At 40.2% G+C, this 23,889-nt stretch overlaps 1 protein-coding gene across 24 annotated transcripts in view; it reads right to left on the reverse strand.

The window, feature by feature from the left end:
• LTBP1 (latent transforming growth factor beta binding protein 1) overlaps positions 1–23,889 on the reverse strand; it is a 428,310-nt gene that overhangs the window by 175,373 nt on the left and 229,048 nt on the right. For all 24 annotated transcript variants that reach the window (XM_065891713.1, XM_065891712.1, XM_065891731.1 and 21 more), the window contains 2 exons: positions 5,519–5,621; positions 1,172–1,243 (listed from right to left, as the gene is read on the reverse strand). In XM_065891713.1, the coding sequence (XP_065747785.1) occupies positions 1,172–1,243; positions 5,519–5,621 (175 nt within the window). The remainder of the gene's footprint in view (positions 1–1,171; positions 1,244–5,518; positions 5,622–23,889) is intronic.

Here is a 23,889-nt window from a genome sequence, read left to right on the forward strand (position 1 = left end):
TTATTTAAAAAAAACAAAACAAAAAAACCAAAACGAGTCATGTACCACAATGTTCATTGCAGCTCTATTTACAACAGCCAGGACATGGAAGCAACCTAAGTGTCCAGCAACAGATGAATGGATAAAGAAGATGTGGCACATATATACAATGGAAAATTACTCAGCCATAAAAAGAAACGAAATTGAGTTATTTGTAGTCAGGTGGACAGACCTAGAGACTGTCACACAGAGTGAAGTAAGTCAGAAACAGAAAAACAAATACCGTATGCTAACACATATATATGGAATCTAGAAAAAACCAAAATGGTTCTGAAGAACCTAGGGGCAGTACAGGAATAAAGATGCAGATGTAGAGAATGGACTTGAGGACACGGGGAGGGGGAAGGGTAAGCTGGGACGAAGTGAGAGAGTGGCATGGACATATATACACTACCAAACGTAAAATAGATAGCTAGTGGGAAGCAGCCGCATAGCACAGGGAGATCAGCTCGGTGTTTTGTGACCACCTAGAGGGGTGGGATAGGGAGAGTGGGAGGGAGACACAAGAGGGAGGAGATATGGGGATATATGTATATGTATAGCTGATTCACTTTGTTATAAAGCAGAAACTAATACACCATTGTAAAGCAATGATACTCCAATAAATACGTTAAAAAAAAAAAGCACTCAGGGCATTTCACATTTAACTACATAGTTTTACCCTATTGACTAAGAAATGTGTGTTTGCTCTGATATTTAATACCTGAATACTTCAAGGTAGCCAGAAATAGTCTGATGAAAGAAAAAAGGGGACTGTGCTGCCCAATCATATGTCAGTAAAGAAGTAGCGCTTCCAGGTCCATGTACGTGCTCACATGCACACACACCCACACGTGGACAGCAGGTGACTAGCGTGGAGCCCACAGAGGGCTCCATAATGTAATACCAACTCTCCTGGATTTCATCACAAATAGACAGGAGGGGGAAAAGTTCCATAAAGTTTAAATGGTAGTGAAGTAATTCTAGCAACCACACACTAAACTTCTATTTCGTAAACAGAGGGAGCAAGAGGTGGTTCTCTGCGTAACCTTCACATGCCGGGCTAGTGAACCAAGCATGGCAAAGCAACTCGGGTCTCGCAAAAGCCAAACAGCTGTTGAGCTCGTACACCAATGAAGTCAGTTAATCTTACCTTGACAAAAGGTGTTGTTAACCCGTTTATAACCTTGTAGGCATTCCATCATTTGATTATATCCATGATAAGCTGTAAAGAAGAAACAGTTATGTTACATGCTTAGTTTAAATTCTTACAACCCTAAACTACTATATGTGATAACCAAAGCCATATAAAGCATCAGTGATCTTATTTCTAAGATACCAACCCAAGGTATATGCATTTCTTTCACATTTTCCTTGTTTTTCAGTATACCTCATATTTTGCAACAGACATAAATCTCAATTAGTTGTCAATCTTGATTATGTTAGCTCAAAGAAACATAAGACTGTTCTATATTTTCTTCCAATTAGTGATTATTTATTACCAAAAAAAAAAAAAAAAGAATCAATTCCTCCCCAATGATTAACTGCAGGGAGTTGAATTTTCTTATAAATTCACAGAGGGTGACTATACATCCTGGTCTGCCTCATACAACCCTTGGTGATACCTTTGATCCAGCAAAGTTCATCAATAGCACTCCATTTCACTTTTAAAAGTGTCCCAGTTTAGACAATAAATTGTATGCTCGCCTCATTTACAGGCTCACATATTCCAGTGATGAGCTGATTCTTTATACCATGAAGCTGGGAAGAATAGAAGGTGAGGAGAGGAAGCTGTGAGAGGTGAAGGGCTGCTCTGATCAGTTGTATGGTTCATCAACTCAGAAAACTCATCAACAATACAAATGTCGCGGTCACCAATTTATCAACAAAATCCTAGTCACTGAAATTCTGACATCCTAACGTGATACCCGAGAACTCTCTGGCTTAAGTTCTGGGACCAAGTTGACCTAGGTTCAAATCTTGGCTCTGCCACCTTGGAAGACAAGCCTCCTGGGTTTCAAATGGAATTCTGTACAATGGGAGTATCCCCATCTACTGAGCAGGTCAGGGTTGTTGTGGAGTTTAGAGATAATTTATGCAAAATGCTTACTGCAATGCCTGACAAAAATAAGCCCAGATATCATTGTTTCCTGCAATAAGGTGTTATTTTATTAAGACAATGAGTAACAGAAGATGGGCTGTCATCAAAATAGGATGAATGGTCAAACCACTTCGAAGACCTGAACAAGGAGTAAAAAAAAAAAAAAAGAAAGTTGCAAGTAAAATGGAAATTTTCTTTGGAAAAATTAAATTATTTTGCTCCTAACACATGCTCTTTCTTCTCACCACTAGCGAACAGCGTGAGTATTTACTAGTGGCATTCGTCTCCTCTATTACTTCCTTTCTTTGCCGTATTTCTCCTGCCGGAAAATGGTTAAAGTGAGGAATCTGGAAATGTTGGGTTAAAAGAAAAAAGAGGTTGGTACGGGGGAGTCGCCCATTCAGGCTCTTGGCCACATGTCCAGTCTTATCCCATATAACAAGGACACCTTGTAGCAGGTTACCTACAGAGACTGTGCTATCTCTGGCTGTGAATTGTTCAAAGGCAAAAGAGAGATCATATCTTGTTTAAAAATTAACAGTCATCTACCTCAAGGCAGAAAGAGCTGGACCAGATGATCTTAAATTCCTCTTCCGTTTAGAATTTGATGCTAATTTTCTTCTAAAAATGTTTAAAGGACAAGCGACTTGTTCATACCAAGTACATTTTTAATAGAGTACAGACTTTCTAATGAAATTATCTGCAGATTTAAAATTACATTCTCACAGTAAGAACTGATCAACAGTGAAAGGTCCTTCTGTATGTGGCTAAACAAAAACTTCAAAACATTAAATAACAGCCACCTGAAAACTGAATTTTGAACTACTTTGAGTGGAAAAAAAAAAGGCATGGAACACAGAACCCTAGCGTCTAAAGCCAAGGAAAGTCCGCTCTTTACCAAAACGAGTATGATTTAGATTAGTACCAACCAAGGCAAGTTTGTTAAATGACACAGGAAGAATGTGACCCTGAGTGTGTTTCTTGGGAGTGAGTCACATCATAGGACGGCACAGAAGGAGAAAATGTCAAGATGTTAATAGTTTACTTCATTCATAATCTGCATTGCTCTTCGTGAAACAGAATCAATGTCTTCAATTTATACATTAGGCGAGCCCATATATGACCTTATTTTCATCAGCATTTAGTTAAAAGTGATAGCAACTGGGCTTCCCTGGTGGCGCAGTGGTTGAGAGTCCGCCTGCCAATGCGGGAGACGCGGGTTCGTGCCCCGGTCCGGGAGGATCCCGCGTGCCGCGGAGCGGCTGGGCCCGTGGGCCACGGCCGCTGGGCCTGCGCGTCCGGAGCCTGTGCTCCGCGACGGGAGAGGCCGCAGCGGTGAGAGGCCCGCGTACCGCAAAAAAAAAAAAAAAAAAAAGTGATAGCAACTTTGTACTTTCACATTCTACTTAAATTATCATATTAAGATATAAAACCATATAAAGCAGTGAATTTATCCCCAGATGATAAAATTCTAGATAGAAAATGATAGAAGGTCAGGAGTTAGGGATTAAAAAACAAAGCAAAACAGAAAAACACAACAGTATGATTCCCTTTACTCTTAACTTCTGTCCCTGTCTTGCAACGCTGGGATTTGGAAATAAGAGGAAAGAGAAAAAGCTAAATAAGCAAAAGATACACAGAGAAGGGGAGAAATGGAAAAGAAAAATAAGAGATAAAATGGAAAAAGTATTAGTGAATATAAATGTAGCCCCAAAACCAAGCTGTAAGAATTGGACTTCTTTCCTCAGCCCTTAGACTTAGCAGTGGGAAACATACCACCCATCACAATATTCCTGAAGACAAACTTACCCAAAAATGAAGGGAAGACATTTTTTAAAAGGCAATGCTTCTTCAACATTTTAAATATAGACTCGTTTCATGATCCGTAAGACTCCACAGCAAATGACAGAGCTGGAGTCAAACTCAGGTCTACCTAACTCTAAACTCCATGCTCTTGAAATCATACCAGATGTCCCCTAGATGTCCCTTCAGTCAGGTTGCCACAATAATTTTAGGCAGATGGATCTTTCAGTGAGGCAGGACCATCACACTCAACCCACTTGCTGGAAATTCACGTTGGTAATCATTACAGAAACTCAGAGAAAGTCCACTGGGGACAATGTCTCGGTACTGAATGTCTTTATTTACGTGGTTTTTTTCCCCCCCTATATGAAGAATTCATTAATTATCAGAAACTTTAGTAGGTGTTTCCAAAAATTATTCCTCTAAAGGAAGATAGGAGCAATTATCAAGAAAATAAGTGAAATTAACGTAGACATCAAAAGATTTAGAGAACATGTAAGTCTGAAAGACAAGGAAGAGAGACAATTTATTTAAAACAAATTATGATGGCGATGGAAGAACAGTATGTAAGACAGACCTATGGAGCAGTGATTCTAAAATGGCAGATTCTAGATTGAACAGGTTTAAAAGGCAGTTGAGAATATCAATCAAATCAACAGACGTTTAAAGAAGGGTAAATAAAACTTAGCCAATTGAAGCCAATGAGAAAATCCTTGCCGCATAAACTATTAAAAAAAACTATAAAAATCTTCAGTAACACAAAGCAAAAGATGATGAAGAGAAAAACATCACTTGCTTTCTTGGCAAAAACACGACGAATAAGAGGAAAAAAGCTCAACTTAAAACAAGTTACCTCTGGCCTTCTGAAAAGTATTAGAAAAATTGTGAAAAAAATAATAGAAAGATGTACATCTGGATTTATTCACTTCAACAGGTTCTGAACAACAAATTTTATAGACTAAATGCATGTGGGTGTCAACAGAGATTCATGTCACGAAAATGTGATAGTTTAACAGTAGCAACTAAGAGGAAAAGGAGAAAAGCACTGTGTCCTAGTGACTGTAAGTTTCTCTTTCACAAATCGGCAATCATTCATTTCTCCATTTTAGCTTTTCCTTTCAGTGAAATTTGAAAACCTATAGTGTAATAAAAACTACAAGAGAAGTCGTGGATATTAATAAAAATTTCATTTAAGGAATGTAATTTAAGAAACAGCAACTGCTCTGACTTTTTATAGGGTTTGGAAATTTAATTATCATTTTAAAAGAGATCTTATTTTTCTTTCACCTCAGAAAACAGAGCCTACTTATAGCACATCCCCTTTCTAAAGACTTTTTTTTTTTTTAAATAAGTAATCCGGCTGGACGAGGCAGCTGATAACTGTGTTTATCAGTTGCCTAATATTCAGTTGAATAAACAGAATCCATGTGAAAGCTTTCTCAGACTTGCAAGGTTTCTGAAAATGCAACTTATCACACTACGTTCTACAATTCAATACGATTTCTTTGAAGTCTAATGTCTCACCATTAAAACTGTAATCATAAGGAAACAGATACGTTACATTAACCTGCAAAGGAATGATGATACATCACTTACATGGCTTCTTGGGGCATTTCTGGCATTTATGAAAGCCCCAGGAGGTACCCACGGTTCCACAGCAGTCCTCCTGCTTTGAAAGGCCAGGAAGCGCTTTGCCACACTGCAATGATGAGGTGTGAAATACAAAGGTTAATTGAATGCAGGATGCCCAGCTCCAGAGCACTGCTGTGCTTCACAGCCACATTATAAAACAGTTCCCTTGTTATTGACACAGAACGGGGCGGGGTGGGGGGGTGTGCAGGGAGACCTCTAAAACCTCAGAACAAACACCAGCACACAATACCGCACTCAAGTAAACATGCATATTTCCAAGAGCTCCTTGGCATTTTTAGGGTCTTCAGAAAACCTGTCACTGTTCAGAGCGCTTTATAAAATTTAACTTTCCAATGTCATGTTTTCCTTAGTAAGAACCTCAAAACTTAAAAGATAAACTTTTTATAGATAACTAATAAGAACCTACTGTATAGTACAGGGAACTCTATTCAATACTCTGTAATGTTCTCTATGGAAACAGAATCTAAAAAAGAGTGGATATGTGTATATGTATAACTGACTCACTTTGCTGTACAGCAGAAACTAACACAACATTGTAATCAACTATACTCTGATTAAAAAATTAATTTAAAAAATTTTTTAAAAATTAATAAAAGATAAACTTTTAAAATTTGAGGTTTAATTGTCTGTTGAAATCTCTGCCGTGGACACTCAGGGAACAGGGCTGTAAGGGTGAGGCAGGTACAGAGACCTTGAGAATGTGGCACAGATCCCACCTAAAGAGGCCATTGGTCCTCCTGTAACACCAAGGCCTGGGCAGGGACAGGATATGATCACGGGCTGAGCCAGATCAGCTCTGGACAAAAGGCTCCAGGCATCCTGACCCAGGGAAGTCAGCCCAGCTAGGAAGGTGCTGGCAGGTTTAAGTCAGGCCAGCAGGCAGAAGAGCCAGGCGCAGAGGCCACCTGAGCAACACGAGTTGACAGATGTGAAGATCCATCTCACCTTGTGGTCAACCAAGGTCAGAAAAGGCTGAGAGGCAGGATCCTAAAGTCAGACCAACTCAGTGGGGTTGGGAAGGCTCTAGGACAACAGATTCTGCTCTGTGTACGGATTTGGAGGCCAGCTGTGCAGGAAGGGCCACCTGACTCTTCATCCCTATTGTGCAGGCTAAGCCCACGCCCCAGATCTAAGGGGTCCCTCTGCCTTCCTCTGCCTCAGTCTCTGTAAGATTCTCCAAATGGTTTCCAGAGTCATCCTTCCAAAGACCAGTCTGATCACATCACTCTGATTGAAAACCTTCAGCGACTCTCCACTGTCTGCAGACTGCAATCTCCCTAGCGTGATACATGGGACCTTCCTGTTCTCACCTTAGACAATCTTTCTCTCTGTCCCCTTCCACCTCTCTACATCCATTCTTCAGGCACACCAAAGGACTCCTTATCTTCTGTACAAACTGTCTTTCCAAAAGTTTCTCCTCTCTGGAACGCCCTTCCTTCTTCTTTTGCCTTGAGAAACTTTCTTTATCCCTTAATCCCCAGCCCTGCAGAACCCTCACCACAAAGCCTCCTCTCTCCTCAATTTCAGCAAGTTCCTCCAACCATCCCCTCTACTCCGGGGCACTTTCTACACAATTCCACTGCTTCCACTACGCATTTTAATTAAACACACAGATGTAGCTTATTTATATCCCAATACACAGTACACATTGCAAATAAACGCTCAATAAATGTGGAAGAAAGGAGCAAACAACCTGAGGAACTAGGAAACCAACAAACTAGTTGCCATCCACTCAAGCAAGCAGTGGTTCTGGGAAAAACCATGGAAATTAGTAAACTCGCCCAGGCTAGCAAGCAGAACTCAGGGACAAAAAGCTGGGGCAGGTGGTGACTCGAAGAAAGGCAGCAGTGAGTAGACACCAGTCACCTGGCAGGCCTCCAGGGACAGTGCTGCTTTCCCACCAGGTCTACCCATGCAGCATTCCCAACGAGGCTCTAAGTAACTACATGTCCCAATTGTAAAACAAAATGAGAGAAGGCTCAGCTCAGCTAATGAAGTTTTTGTTACATCATAGCTTTGAATTCCTTAGGTTTTTGTGGTTTTTAATGATTTCAACAGGATGTTGTATGCTCTCCAAAAACAGCGTACGATAAGCAGGAGGAGGGGAGGGGGGAAAGGGGAAGGGAGTGTGAACACTTGTACAAAATGGAGAACCTGAGGGAAGAAGAGCACACACTGGCTGGATTGAGGTAGTTCCCAGACTCCTTTACCTTAATCACAGAAGGCTTAAATCTGAAATATGAAGCACGGAAGAAAGAACAGTGCTCCAGGCATAAGACTGGAAACAAAATGATTATGTTAAGAACACAGAAGGGCTTCCCTGGTAGCATAATGGTTGAGAGTCCACCTGCCGATGCACGGGACACGGGTTCGTGCCCCAGTCTCGGAGGATCCCACATGCCGCAGAGCGACTGGGCCTGTGAACCATGGCCGCTGAGGCTGCGCGTCCGGAGCCTGTGCTCCGCAATGAGAGAGGCCACAACAGTGAGAGGCCAGAGGTGTCTACTGTTGCAGTCCACTGCCAAAATTTGCTTATGGTTTATTTCCAGTTTTATCAGTCAGACTGACATAAGACACCAGTGCACATCCCATGTAGTCCATTCTTGTCACAGACTCTCTAGGTTCTTCCTTTCACCAAGCAAAACTCTCAACACTCGCCGATTTTATATGCTCTAAATTTTAGTAGCAGTTAAAATCCAATTTTCACCTTGGATTCCGAGAATGTTTTATTTGGGAAGGCAAAAATAAATCATTTTTCCTGACCAGGCCTCCAAAAATGTACAAGGTTTTCATTACAGGATTCAGGCCGCTTTATCCCATGGCCTTGTTTTGCGGGTCCACCTCCAAGAGCAGCACAAGCCATCCAAATCGATTAAATAAATGGCAGCGTAGGTGGTACCATGACACTGTGTGTTCTTCTCAAAACTGGGTCTGCACAGTATGAGGACAGACTGCAAGGGATGAAACCAGGCTTATAACAAGGCACAAGGTTTCATGTACGCCCCTTTAGTTATTTAACAATGCAGAGACTTCAACGTGTAGCTAGAAACTCCACCTGAGATGTCTTTGTGGCCAGATGAGGGCTCTCACACAAGAGACTGCTCAGCACCACTACGTCTTACCTGGATGCAGGAAGCATCTAGAGTAAAAGAAGGCAGAGAAAGAATCTCCCCTCCACACCAAAAGGCCACATTGGAGACAACCACATTGAAAAGGACGTTAGAATCCGGGATGACCTTCTCTCAGAATGGAAGATTCTACTTCTCCATGAGACATTATCACATGGACACAGGCTGACTCTATTGAACCACATTTTTATTCCCAGATTAAAGTGATTTTTACAACTTAAAAATACAAACGAGAGAGGGCAGATAGCAGAATAAGAACTACAATCCTGCAGCCTGTGAAAAAAACCCACATTCACAGAAAGATACACAAGATGAAAAGGCAGAGGGCTATGTATCAGATGAAGTAACAAGATAAAACCCCAGAAAAACAACTAAATGAAGTGGAGATAGGCAACCTTCCAGAAAAAGAATTCAGAATAATGATAGTGAAGATGATCCAGGACCTCAGAAAAAGAATGGAGGAAAAGATGGAGAAGATGCAAGAAATGTTTAACAAAGACCTAGAAGAATTAAAGAACAAAAAAACACAGATGAACAATACAATAACTGAAACGAAAACTACACTAGAAGGAATCAATAGCAGAATGACTGAGGCAGAAGAATGGATAAGTGACCTGGAAGACAGAATGGTGGAATTCGCTGCTGCAGAACAGAATAACGAAAAAAGAATGAAAAGAAATGAAGACAGCCTAAGAGACCTCCGGGACAACATTAAATGCAACAACATTCACATTATAGGGGTCCCAGAAGGAGAAGAGAGAGAGAAAGGACCAGAGAAAATATTTGCAGAGATTATAGTGGAAAACTTCCCTAACATGGGAAAGGAAATAGCCACCCAAGTCCGGGAAGCGCAGAGTCCCATACAGGATAAACTCAAGGAGAAACACACCAAGACACATAGTAATCAAATTGCAAAAATTAAAGACAAGGAAAAATTACTGAAAGCAGCAAGGGAAAAACAACAAATAACATACAAGGGAACTCCCGTAAGGTTAACAACTGATTTCTCAGCAGAAACTCTACAAGCCAGAAGGGAGTAGCATGATATACTTAAAGTGATGAAAGGGAAGAACCTACAACCAAGATTACTCTACCCAGCATGGATCTCATTCAGATTCGATGGAGAAATCAAAACCTTTACAGACAAGCAAAAGCTAAGAGAATTCAGCACCACCAAACCAGCTCTACAACAAATGGTAAAGGAACTTCTCTAAGTGAGAAACACAAGAGAAGAAAAGGACCTACAAAAACAAAAACAAAACAATTAAGAAAATGGTCATAGGAACATACATATCGATAACTACCTTAAATGTGAATGGATTAAATGCTCAAACCAAAAGACACAGGCTTGCTGAATGGATACAAAAACAAGACCCATATGTATGCTGTCTACAAGAGACCCACTTCAGACCTAGGGACACATACAGACCGAAAGTGAGGGACTGGAAAAAGTTATTCCATGCAAATGAAAATCAAAGAAAGCTGGAGTAGCAATACTCATATCAGATAAAATAGACTTTAAAATAAAGAATGTTACAAGAGACAAGGAAGGACACTACATAATGATCAAGGGATCAATCCAAGAAAAAGATATAACAATTATAAATATATATGCCCCCAACATAGGAGCACTTCAATACATAAGGCAACTGCTAACAGCTGTAAAAGAGGAAATCGACAGTAACACAATAATAGTGGGGGACTTTAACACCTCAATTACACCTATGGACAGATCTCCAAAATGAAAATAAATAAGGAAACAGAAGCTTTAAATGACACAATAGACCAGATAGATTTAGTTGATATTTACAGGACATTCAATTCAAAAACAGCAGATTACACTTTCTTCTCAAGTGTGCACGGAACATTCTCCAGGAGAGATCACATCTTGGGTCATAAATCAAGCCTCAGTAAATTGAAGAAACTTGAAATCATATCAAGCATCTTTTCTGACCACAACGCTATGAGATTAGAAATGAATTACAGGGGAAAAAACATAAAACACACAAACACATGGAGGCTGAACACTACGTTACTAAATAACCAAGATATCACTGAAGAAATCAAAGAGAAAATAAAAAATACCTGGAGACAAATGACAATGAAAACAAGACAATCCAAAACCTATGGGATGCAGCAAAAGCAGTTCTAAGAGGGAATTTTATAGCTATACAAGCCTACCTTAAGAAACAAGAAAAATCTCAAATAAACAATCTAACCTTACACCTAAAGGAACTAGAGAAAGAAGAACAAACAAAACTCAAAGTTAGCAGAAGAAATCATAAAGATCAGAGCAGAAATAAATGACATAGAAACAAAGAAAACAATAGCAAAGATCAGTAAAACTAAAAGCTGGTTCTTTGAGAAGATAAACAGAATTGATAAACCATTAGCAAGACTCATCAAGAAAAAGAGGGAGAGGACTCAAGTCAATAAAATTAGAAATGAAAAAGGAGAAGTTACAACAGACACTGCAGAAATACAAAGCATCCTAAGAAACTACTACCAGCAAGTCTATGCAAATGAAATGGACAACCTGGAAGAAATGGCCAAATTCTTAGAAAGGTATAGCCTTCCAAGACTGAACCAGGAAGAAATAGAATATATGAACAATCCAATCACAAGTAATGAAATTGTGATTAAAAATCTTCCAGCAAACAAAAGTCCAGGACCAGATGGCTTCCCAGGCGAATTCTATCAAACATCTAGAGAAGAGCTAACACCCACCCTTCTCAAACTCTTCCAAAAAATTGCAGAGGAAGGAACACTCCCAAACTCATTCTACGAGGCCTCCATCACCCTGATACCAAAACCAGACAAAGATACTACAAAAAAAGGAAATTACAGACCAATATCACTGATAAACATAGATGCAAAAATCCTCAGCAAAATACTAGCAAACAGAATCCAACAACACATTAAAAGGATCATACACCATGATCAAGTGGGATTTATCCCAGGGATGCAAGGATTCTTCAATACATGCAAATCAATCAATGTAATACAACATATTAACAAACTGAAGAATAAAAACCATATGATCATCTCAATAGATGCAGAAAAAGCTTTTGACAAAATTCAACACCCATTTATGATAAAAACTCTCCAGAAAGTGGGCAGAGAGGGAACCTACCTCAACATAATAAAGGCCATATACAACAAACCCACAGCAAACATCATTCTCAATGGTGAAAAACTGAAAGCATTTCCCCTAAGATCAGGAACAAGACAAGGATGTCCACTCTCACCACTATTATTCAAAACAGTTTTGGAAGTCCTAGCCACAGCAATCAGAGAAGAAAAAGAAATAAAAGGAATACAGATTGGAAGAGAAGAAGTAAAACTGTCACTGTTTGCAGATGACATGATACTATACATAGAGAATCCTAAAGATGCCACCAGAAAACTACTAGAGCTAAACAATGAATTTGGTAAAGTTTCAGGATACAAAATTAATGCACAGAAATCTCTTGCATTCCTATACACTAATGAAGAAAAATCTGAAAGAGAAATTAAGGAAACACTCCCACTTACCACTGCAACAAAAAGAATAAAATATCTAGGAATAAACCTTCCTAGGGAGACAAAAGACCTGTTTGCAGAAAACTATAAGACACTGATGAAAGAACTTAAAGATGATACCAACAGATGGAGAGATATACCATGTTCTTGGATCGGAAGAATCAACATTATGAAAATGACTCTACTACCCAAAGCAATCTACAGATTCAATGCAATCCCTATCAAATTACCACTGGCATTTTTTACAGAACTAGAACGAAAAAATCTTAAAATTTGTATGGAGACACAAAAGACCCCGAATAGCCAAAGCAGTCTTGAGGGAAAAAAACGGAGCTGGAGGAATCAGACTCCCTGACTTCAGACTATACTACAAAGCTACAGTAATCAAGACAATATGGTAGTGGCACAAAAACAGAAACATAGATCAATGGAACAAGATCGAAAGCCTAGATGTAAACCCAGGCACCTACAGTCAACTAATCTATGACAGTTTAGGCAAGGATATACAATGGAGAAAAGACAGTCTCTTCAACAAGTGGTGCTGGGAAAACTGGACAGCTACATGTAAAAGAATGAAATCAGAACACTCCCTCACACCATACACAAAAATAAACTCAAAATGGATTAGAGACCTAAATGTAAGACCAGCCACTATAAAACTCCTAGAGTAAAACATAGGAAGAACACTCTTTGACATAAATCACAGCAAGATCTTTTTTGACCCACCTCCTAGAGTAAAGGAAATAAAAACAAAAATAAACAAATGGGACCTAATGAAACTTAGAAGCTTTTGCACAGCAAAGGAAACCATAAAGACGAAAAGACAACCCTCAGAATGCAAGAAAACATTTGCAGATGAATCAACGGACAAAGGATTAGTCTCCAAAATATATAAACAGCTCATGCAGCTCAATATTAAAGAAACAAACAACCCAATCCAAAAATGGGCAGAAGACTAAATAGACATTTCTCCAAAGAAGACATACAGATGGCCAAGAAGCACACGAAAAGCTGCTCAACATCACTAATTATTAGAGAAATGCAAATCAAAAGTACAATAAGGTATCATCTCACACCAGTTAGAATGGGCTTCATCAGAAAATCTACAGACAGCAAATGCTGGAGAGGGTATGGAGAAAATGGAACCTCTTGCATTGTTGGTGTGAATGTAAACTGATATAGCCACTATGGAGAACAGTATGGAGGTTCCTTTTAAAACTAAAAATAGAATTACCATATGATCCAGCAATCCCACTACTGGGCATATACCCTGAGAAAACCATAATTCAGAAAGACACATGCACTCCAATGTTCATTGCAGCCCTATTTACAATATCCAATAGCCAGGTCATGGAAGCAACCTAAATGCCCGTCGACAGATGAATGGATAAAGAAGGTGTGGCACATATATACAATGGAATATTACTCAGCCATGAAAAGGAACGAAATTGGGTCATTTTTAGAGATGTGGATGCATCTAGAGACTGTCATACAGAGTGAAGTAAGTCAGAAAGAGAAAAACAAATATCGTATATTAACGCATATATGTGGAACCTAAAAAAATGGTACAGGTGAACCGGTTTGCAGCGCAGAAATTGAGAAACAGATGTAGAGCACAAACATATGGACACCAAGCGGGGAAAGCAGTGGGAGGGTGGGGGGGTGATGAACTGGGAGATTGGGATTGACATGTATACCCTGATGTGTATAAAACTGATGACTAATAAGAACCTGCTGTATAATAAAATAAATAAAATAAAATGCAAAATTTTTAAAAACAAAAGAAACAAACAAAAAAAATACAAATGAATTTCTCCTATGTGAATCACTCACCACATTTTCAGAGAAAGCCTGTCTCTCATTGCAAGGCATATCTTATTAGAAATCCAGGAGAAATGTGCCAACTTTATAACCCAATATTTAGCTATTTCAAGTCAGAAAGAAAAATCTATCCTGTCCGTCGATCAATGTGATAAAGCTCCTCAAAAAGTTCCCACAACCTCTGGCTGCAGATAGGGGACACTCTAACCCCACATGTCCCTTCTAGGATTCAGCAAATGTATGACCCACCTAGAGTTGTCCAAACAGAACAAGGAAGGTTCTGGCAACCGGGTCCTGTGAGTATCAACTGAAGAAAGTAGAGATAATAAGACAGATGGCAGAGTTCAGATATGTTAAACAAACTTGTTGTTTGAAGTTAGCTGCATGGTGAAGGTATTAGCAGGACTAAAGGCTGCAAATCACAGGAAGAAAGGATTATGGAAGAGGTCAATATCTTTCCTGGGAATGGAGGCTGGAGGACCATCTCTCAGGAATGCTCAGGGTATGAAGTAGATGACTCTTAGGGTTTCTGCCAGGTCTAGGGTTCCATGCTCAGTATACACTGACAGGTTGCATTACTTGATTTAGGAAATGCAAATTACTACACACTAGAGAAACCCCAAGTACTTCTGTTGTTCTCACATCTCTACAGGACTGTGTCTGGGCAGACGCATTCCTACCCATCTCCTGTGTCTCACACCTCGTCCCTCAAATCAACATCACCAGAGATGCTCACCTCAGCCTGAGAGGTGAGGACTTATGCAAACTAGAGAGAAAAGGGAAAAACAAATAGAGCTACTCCAAGTCCTAATCACCATGATTCTTAGAAGACTGGGGGCATGAAAATAACCCGACCTTTCCTATCTGCATACCTGTATTAGCACTATATATCAGAAGGTAAGACTATCTAAAAATCATTACAATTACTCCATGAATGTTCATGGTTTGACTTCTGCAACAAAAAATTATTGCAATCAATGGTGTAAAAGCCTTTGTTAAACATTGTTAAGAATTAACAGACTGCAAGATACTGTACTCTTCTAAATCTTGACCTGACTGAGAACACTTATCTGGAGACTTACCTGAAAAACTTACCTCGCAAATCCTCAGTTTTAACATAGCACTTTCCTGATACTCAAAATAAAGCTGTGATGACAACTGGTTTTAGATCTCTCTATAAATATATAAGCTGGAATGATACGTTTCCAACTTATCATGGCTTATATTTCTTGTCAATTAAAATCTCACCACTGGAGCTGCTTCAGAGATGAACAATCGCTTGAAGAGACTGTAATAAACATTGGAGTGTAGTTTCAAGAGATTCAATTTCCATACCTTAAGATTACTGGTACCTATAATATCCTCATTTCAAGAATGTTTGCTACACTGGGCCAGTGGATCTTCTCCAAGGAAGATTCGGCCTTGGGGAGAAGGAAGGAGTACTGGATTGGAATCATTACAGCTGGATCTAAACCCCAGCTCTCTCTGATGAGATGTTCCACAGAGTATCCAGCCTCTCCTGACCAGTACTGAGACAATAGGACAGTAATCCCAACTTCAAAGGATTGTGGTGAGATCAAATGATGCATGTCCAAGCATGGTTGACCTTGCCCCATCAGCCCCTGTGCAGGGACTAAAAGAAGGTGATCTGTTGGGGTGTGTTCTGCACCAGGACATAGTGTTTGGTAAGCAGAGCATGGGCTGGATCTGCACCGTCCTCCTCAGCTTATATCTTGTGTGGGTGCAACCTAGCAAGTGGTACAGTGCTGGCCAATTTGTTAGGCTCTCAGGATACATTTCTTAAAAGGGTTCAGATATTTCAGTAGTAGAAGGGTCACTTCATGGAGATGGCCACCACGTCAAGGACCCACTACTTAAGACATTTAAAAATGTTAATAGTGAAGTACTCTTACAAATTATCCTTATCACATGTATGTAGCTCACTTTATTTTGTTATCAGGAACCATTATACACTGAAGTATAAAATACTTTGAGTTTGAATAAAGAACATTTTCTCAAAGAGATTAAGGCGCTAGAACCAAAGAAACAAATAAACAGAACCTAAAATGTTAAAGGAATACAGATTTTTAAAATGCTCCTAGAGATTGCACCAGAGTAAAACATGAAAGAAGAGAGGCTGATGCATTGCAACTCTTTCTTGCAAGAGTATGCAGAGCTGTGTTTAGGCAAGAACTGAAACGAGGCAGTGACTCAACGGCTGGACTGGGGAGAGAGATTCCAAAGGGATGGAGCAGCTTTAACTAAGCCCAATACCTAATACAACTGGAAGAGACCCCAGGGCGAGGGTGGGGGAAGGACAGAGGAAGGCAGGCCAAATGCAAAGGAACAGCAAGCCGGTGGGGAAAGTCAGAGAATGAGGTGGAGCTAAGCCATGGAGAATTCTCCCAATGTGGGCGTCAATCTGTAGCTGGATATCAAAATTAATCAGGAGACAGGGAAAAGCAAAGGTAACCATTCCTTTCCCCCAAAGTTTTGGATTGCTTCCAGTGAGATATCTGACATCTTTGAAGCAGTGTGGCAAACATGGAAATATTGATAAAGAGGAGGAAGAAGAGGAAGAAAAGAGTATGTTTTTATAAAAGTATAGTATTCTACATCTGGTACTTCCCCTCAAAAGTAAGTAAGAATTATCGGGATAGAGTACATCATTCATGGGGGGAAAAAGGGAAGAAATTATATTTAAGGTCAACATGATCAGTAACAGAGGACCAAAATATAAAATTGGATAATTATTAAAGGCCCGTTAGCTATACTTCTCCTCACATGACTAGCAGAAGGCGGTTTTTAAGTTCACCACAAATGATCTCTTTCCCAACAAATGCTGTCCCAGTAAGAGAGGTCCCAACACAAAACAAACTCCCAGGCATCTCCATGTTTGGCAGAATTAGTGCTTTATGACTGTGAAATTGACCTTCCCACACAATTCTACCCCGTGGGTCCAGTGAAAAGCAGTGTAAAGATGACCGTAACTGAATAAATGACAGGAGCATAGTCTTTGAAGTTGGACAAACGTGGGTCCAAATCCTCACTTTACCCATCATCACCTACATGGCCATGGGCAAAACTCTCAACCTCTCTCTGCCTATTTTCTCTATAAAATGGGACTAAAAATGTCCATTTTCACAGAGCTCTCAAAACTTAGACAATACATAGAGGCAGATTCTACGTGAGACAGCCACATGTCCAGACAGGCATGGCTCACAGTCAATATTAGACCCCTTCCTCTGGGCCCCTCATTTAAAAATCCAGGCTTATTTAACAAATGACAAAGTAATCTAACAGTTACTCAATATAATACAGTGTCCCAGATTCAACTTACAGAGAAAAGATGTATAAAAAAAAATAATAAGTTAGCTCTAGATATTTAAGAAGAAACACGATATTCTTAAGATTTTGCTAAAAATGTTCAGGTTTTCACAAAAGTGCTCTGACCGGTAGAAAATGGTCAGGGAGTAAATGCTGTGGAGAGTTTGTGATTATCTGGATTTCATTTTTATTCTACTCAATAAGGACAACATGGTATCACAATAAGTCAACCAGTTAATATCAATGTTCAAGCAGCAGATGATTTCACTTTGGGGACATCAAGATCCTTCTTGCCACATGCCATGTCTTGGTGCCAGAGGACCAAGACCATGAAGCCAAAATAGTGAAGCCTACTCTGCATTTACTCCCAAGCATACATGGTGCAATCACAAGACACCGCAGAACATGGAACTCCCTAAAACATGTCCCAGCGAATGTATCTGTTCTTTCACGTTCAGCTAGTATTATGGACTGAATGTTGGTGTGCCCCTCCATGCAAATTCACATCTAACCCCTAACAGGATGATATTAGGAGGTAAGACCTTTGGGAGGTAATTAGGTTTAGATGAGGTCATGAGGGTGGGGCCCTTGTGATAGGATTAGTGTCCTTAGAAGGAGAGGAAGACAGACCAGAGCCCGTTCTCTCTCTGCCATCTGAAGACAGTGACAAGGTGGCCATCTACAAACCAGGAAGAGAGCCCGACCAGGAACTGAATCTCTCAACATCTTGATCTTAGACTTCCAATCTCCAGAACTATGAGAATAAATTTTGGTTGTTTCAGCCTCCCAGTCTGTAGTATTTTTTATGGCAGCCCAAGCTGACTTATACAGACAGCAATGGTTTCTTGTGAATCCTCCACACCCAGGAGAAATGACCTAAGAGCCTGGATGGAACAGTAGAAACAATATTGGAGTAGGAAGCAGAAAGCCTCAGTCTTGGCCCTTACCTACCATAAACTCAAAACAAGACGTGAAGCAAATTTATTTATCTCTGGACTTTAGCTTCCTCACCAATCAAATTTTAAGGATAGACTAATTGCAAATATTCGTTGATGCACCTAGATTCTATGATTTTATGAAGACTCTAGAGCAGGGGTGAGGGTAACCTGTGAAGCTCCATGTTCCTTAAATGTTCCCTGCCTGCCAGGTTGATCCACTAGATTCCCTGCTGCCACATGCTTCCTAGTCCTAACATCATACCATGACCTGGACCAACTTGATCAGTGATGACCAGAATGGGCCTCCTCTTCTGGACCCTGCTTCATACCCTCTCCCTTTCCTGCTAGTCACTATTCACACAAAAAAGGCAGCTCTTTCTAAAAACAGTCACGGCTTTTAAATGGCTCCTTTCTAAATTATAAGAATTATAATGAATAGATGATTATCAATAGGCGAAATATCAGAAATTATTCAAGACAGTCATGGAGACACAGATTTTCCATGCCCTGAGCGATGACTCATTTTAAAGTCACATTATGGTTGATCAACCCACTCTGCACAGGTGTCCCATAAATTATTCCAAGTGTGCAACTGCCATGCTCACCTCTACCCCCACCCAGAAGCACCTTATTCCAATGTTCTGGCACAAAGCCTTGAGGTATTCTGGCAAACAGAAGCTACACCCTCAGTTCTATGAATCTGGTTGAGGAATGTGAATCCCATTTTTTGAAAATCTGGGATTTCTCATAAAAACCAGAACCAGGACCCTCATGGGGAAAGTTCTCCCTGTATGTAATGTAACAATTAATCCAAACTTCTGTCACAGGGCCTCTTTGTTTCTATTAATCTTTTCGCTGTGATATAAACACATCTCTACTTTGGCAAAATGACTTCTGCCCATCTTCCGAGCAAAACAGTCCTCCAGCCTGTGGACCAACTATGGCTCCAAATCAAACTAGAAAACCTCATGAGAACTCTTCAGCATCCATATACCAGAACATTAAACATGTTCATGTCTATGTGCCAATGAGAAAAAGGGTCCAAATCTCTGAACCCTATCACTAACGTAACTATAGCAACATATTTGATCAACTTGTTCTAAACGCCTGTTGTCATAAAGGAGAATATTGTACGATGGAGCACTGGCAGGGTAACAGGCATTGTCTCATAAGAAGAAGAGGAAAACGCTTAAATACTTCCAGATTTTCTAAAAGAACTTGTAAAAAATTTGCTTTGGCTTGAGCAGAACATTCTTTACAGGCAAGATTTTTTTTTGTTGTTTTTGTTTTGTTTTTTTAAAGTCCACCCAGCTTTCTTTTATTAGAGTAATTAAAACAATGTTAGGCATGTGGTGTATCTGATACAACCATAATCCTCTGATATTTCAGGGTATTGATTTTACAAAGTATCTACTGTGACTAGGGCATTAACTGTTGGAAATGTATCCACATTGATTTCTGACAGTGTATTTGTTTAAAGCCTGCTGAAGCCAAACCATGGGCTTCAAGGAATTCCAGACAACTACTTTAGTTTTATGAAACAGTATTTTTAAAGTTACACTAAGGCAAAAATGGTTTTAAAGTAACATAAAAGGAGAAAAAATTCTTAAGCATGCAACGTATGATTCTACTTGACATCTTTTCTAAATAAACGATCAAATTTGGGCTGCCTATTTTCTCCACCTCTACAATGATTTGAGTATTTCAACAGTCAAGTCTAGCAAGCTATGATGTATGTGTCTTGCTATTCTTAAATTGCAAAAAGAATTATGTTTTTTCATGATTATATCCCAACATAATTCCTGTTAGCCTTTCCTTGCAGCAAAACACAAATAACACCATAAATCCTAGTACTAGATGGTACAAACATGAAATTTATCCAAACTTCCATTACCAAGGATATTTCCTTTATAAAGTTAGACTCAAGATGAGGGAGGAAATAAAGACAGGCATGTAGGCATGGCATGGTTATTACTACAGCAATCAGATCACTCACAAATGATGAACATAAGGCCTATTCTCCCCAGTGCTTATTTCTAGAATTGTATTGAGAGAAATTCTTTCTATGAAGCTTCATTGTTTGTCAGTTTCATTTTTGTTTACATAGAGATACTGAAAGGAACAAAAACCCATTTGAGGCCTCATAACACTATGTCAGCTGTAACATGTGCCTCACTTGGTTAAGCTTTCAGTTTTTTGGTATCTCATCCAAGTACACAGAACTCAAAACTCATAATTACCTGTGGTTTGGTCACAAGTAGTATAGAAAAACTGAATGCCACAAGCCATATTAATAAGTTTCTTTAATTCCCTGGGAGCAGGGAACCATGTCTGTCTTGACCACTGCTCTGCCACTTGTGGTGGGAACATTTACTGCTCACCAAAGAACCACTTGCTTCCCCACATGCTCTGGTCCCTTACTGTTAGTCAGCTTGGGCTGCCATTACGAAACTCCAGAGACGGGGTGGCTTCAATAACATTTATTTTCTCTCCCAGTTCTGGAGCGTCAAAAACCAAAATCAAGGTGCTAGCATGGCCAGTTCTGGTGAGGACTCTCTTCCTGGCTTATAAGAGGCTGCCATCTTGCTATGTCCTCACATGAAGAGAGGGAGCTCTCTGGTATCTCTTATTACAAGAACACTAATCCTATCGTATCAGGGCCCCACCCTTATGACTTTAATCTTAATTACTTCCTTACAGACTATCTCCAATTACAGTCACATTGGGGGTTAAGACTTCTCTTGCTGTCAGAATTGAGAGGTCATGTATTCCATATAGCACAGCAGTAACATGGTGGAAACCACCAACAGCCTGAGTCCCTGAGAGATGTGTAGCACAGAGCCCCCCTGCTCACCTGTTAGACATATAGTGCATACAAAGTGTAAGCTTCTGTAATGTTTATTACTGCAGCAGAACCTAGCCTACACTGACTAATACTAATATACTTACTGACGACTCACCTGTGCCCAGTACTGAGCTCAGTCTGTAAGTGGCCCTGTCCTCATACAAAGCACAAGCTTGTGGGGAAGAGAAGAGAGGCACAAGATCGTCAACTTTAAAACAACTAAATTCAAAATGGTCTGATTGGATTCTACATGCAGTAAAAGGTCGGGAGGAGAGAGCAATGTGCACTAAAGGATTGAAATGCTTTTTAGAGGAGCAAACACTTGAGTCTCTGAAGTCGGGGTGGATTTGAAAGATCTTTCTAGGTACTGACTGTATTCGAGGTTTGTACAGTTTGCTTTGTCCACAGATCCTGTGCATATGTAAGTATCAGTGGCGTCTAAGATTGCAGAAAAGAAGAGAGACATCAAAATCATCACAGTCAGAGGACTGCATGACTAAAAGAGGCCTTGGTAGTCTTCTCAGCCAAACCAGTTATTTGAAAAATAAAGAAACCAAGGGCCAGAGATATGGTGAGTTTGCCAAAGTGGAAAAAGAGCTATTATTTGGAAATACCAACACAAGCTAGTCCCCTTACCTCTCTGAGCCTCAAGTTTCACTTAAGTAAATGGGAGACAAGAATACCTACTTTTCCTTGTTATGAGGTTGTTTTGAAGGTCAGGTAAGGCCATACATGTGAATGTTCACTATCAACTATTTTATAAAAACACACGGCCTTACTAAGATGCCTGCCCCAAAGCCACAGAGCCGTCAGACCATTTTCTCAACTCCATCAAAGCCTGCACACTCTAAGCCAGTCCTCTCCAAAGTGTCATCTTGAAAGCATTGCTGTCTTTGTTCAAAATATTTATAACTCCTCTGTCCGGATTTCAGAATTCTCTTCAGGGCTGAATACATGTTATTTTAAATGCCCTCAATGGTGGTATTGAGCCCACGAGAGGCTGAACTGAGCATCAGAAGCTTTCGGATTCACTGAGAATACATTAAATGGGTGAGCTGCAGAAAATCGAAGGCTAGTTTTCATGTGCAGCTTGTTAACCGGTTCTGAAACACTTCCTTCAAAACCAGTTTCCAAACTACACAACAGCAGTATCACTAGAGTAAATGCACAAGTCTCAAAGAGAGATCTTGTTGAAACAATATCCAATTGCATATATAAATTCTTTTTTTTTTTTTTTTTTTTTTGCAGTACGTGGGCCTCTCACTGCTGTGGTCTCTCCCGTCGTGGAGCACAGGCTCCGGACGCGCAGGCTCAGCGGCCATGGCTCACGGGCCCAGCCGCTCCGCGGCATGTGGGATCTTCCCGGACCGGGGCACGAACCCGTGTCCCCTGCATCGGCAGGCGGACTCTCAACCACTGCGCCACCAGGGAAGCCCTATAAATTCTTTGATATACAAAAGGAGAAAAAATGGAATGAGGATGAGAAAAAAAAAACAGTATTTATCATCATTGTGGGGGAAGGTGCGGGGCAGAGTTGGGGAATCCTTTTATTGTCTTTCAACAAAGGGTAATGTTGCTTTTTTCACTACAACTTTATGGGTCAGGTTCTGAAGAACTGTGTTGTTTTGTTTTTCAGCAAATCAGATGATTCCACTTCATTTTAGCAAATCTCAGTTCCAAGGGGTAATGCAGACAAAGCCAAGAAACAACATCAGATCCTAGAAATACCAGCTTTGACTCTTCACACATTTTTGTAACGTATAGAGCCTAAACCAGCCATCAGTTCAAGTCACGGGCTCTTAAAACCACTTCCAACGTGCTCAGAACTGTCATCTTCAAATGTAATGATCACAAAATCTTGCCACTTTGTCAACATCAGAAGTGACACAACATGCATCCACTCTGAACTGCCCCATGATTATTTTCAATGCCTACTCCTCTGAAAAAACAGGAGTTTAGTTAATAGGTATATATAAAGGCATTTTCACTGCCTTTATCATAAATAAAATGAAAAACATCTGAGCGGACCGAAGAATCGTAAACTTGCTTATCTATTAAACAGGTCAGGGTAAGTGAACACCTGAAGCTGACAGCCTCTTTGGTGCCCAGAGGACATCGGCCTGGGTAAAGACTCGATATTAGGCAGTAGGAAGGGTAATGTCTGGGTCATCACCCATTCTCTTAAGTACTCTACTTCAGTTCTAAGAATCTGTATTTTGATTATCCTAATGTCTCAGTCCTACATTCTCAATCCAAGTAAAACCAGCGGTTCTTCCCACCACTGGCAGAAGTCCAGTGACATGGAGACATGTTCTCTTTCATGTGCAGTGTGTTTCCCCTTTGGGTCTTATCCCTGTCTTTATTGATCTTTTCAACCCCAAGGAAGAGGGCCCCTGCACAAGGTCCATCTGGCAGAGGCAGTTGGAAAGACCAATCGACACTGCAGAGGTCCAAGACCTATCACTGCGATGCATGTGACACCTTCAGTGACACCCTCTGCTGTTGACACAGGTAAGGTTTGGCAAGGATGGCCATTTTACAGTTGCTGGGGACAACCAGACTCCCTAACAGTCAATTAAATATTTCTTAGATTATGCCAAAGGACTATTTGAGTAGGATACTGAAGTAAACCCCAGATGGCATAGGAAGTGCCTGGTGTTTATGACTTATTCCACCTGAAGGAGGCCAAACTTCAGTAAATGCAATCAGCACACCCCCACAGGGGTCTCTGCT

Source organism: Phocoena phocoena, chromosome 14, assembly GCF_963924675.1.
Source record: "Phocoena phocoena chromosome 14, mPhoPho1.1, whole genome shotgun sequence".
In the NCBI taxonomy this organism is placed as follows: domain Eukaryota; kingdom Metazoa; phylum Chordata; class Mammalia; order Artiodactyla; family Phocoenidae; genus Phocoena; species Phocoena phocoena.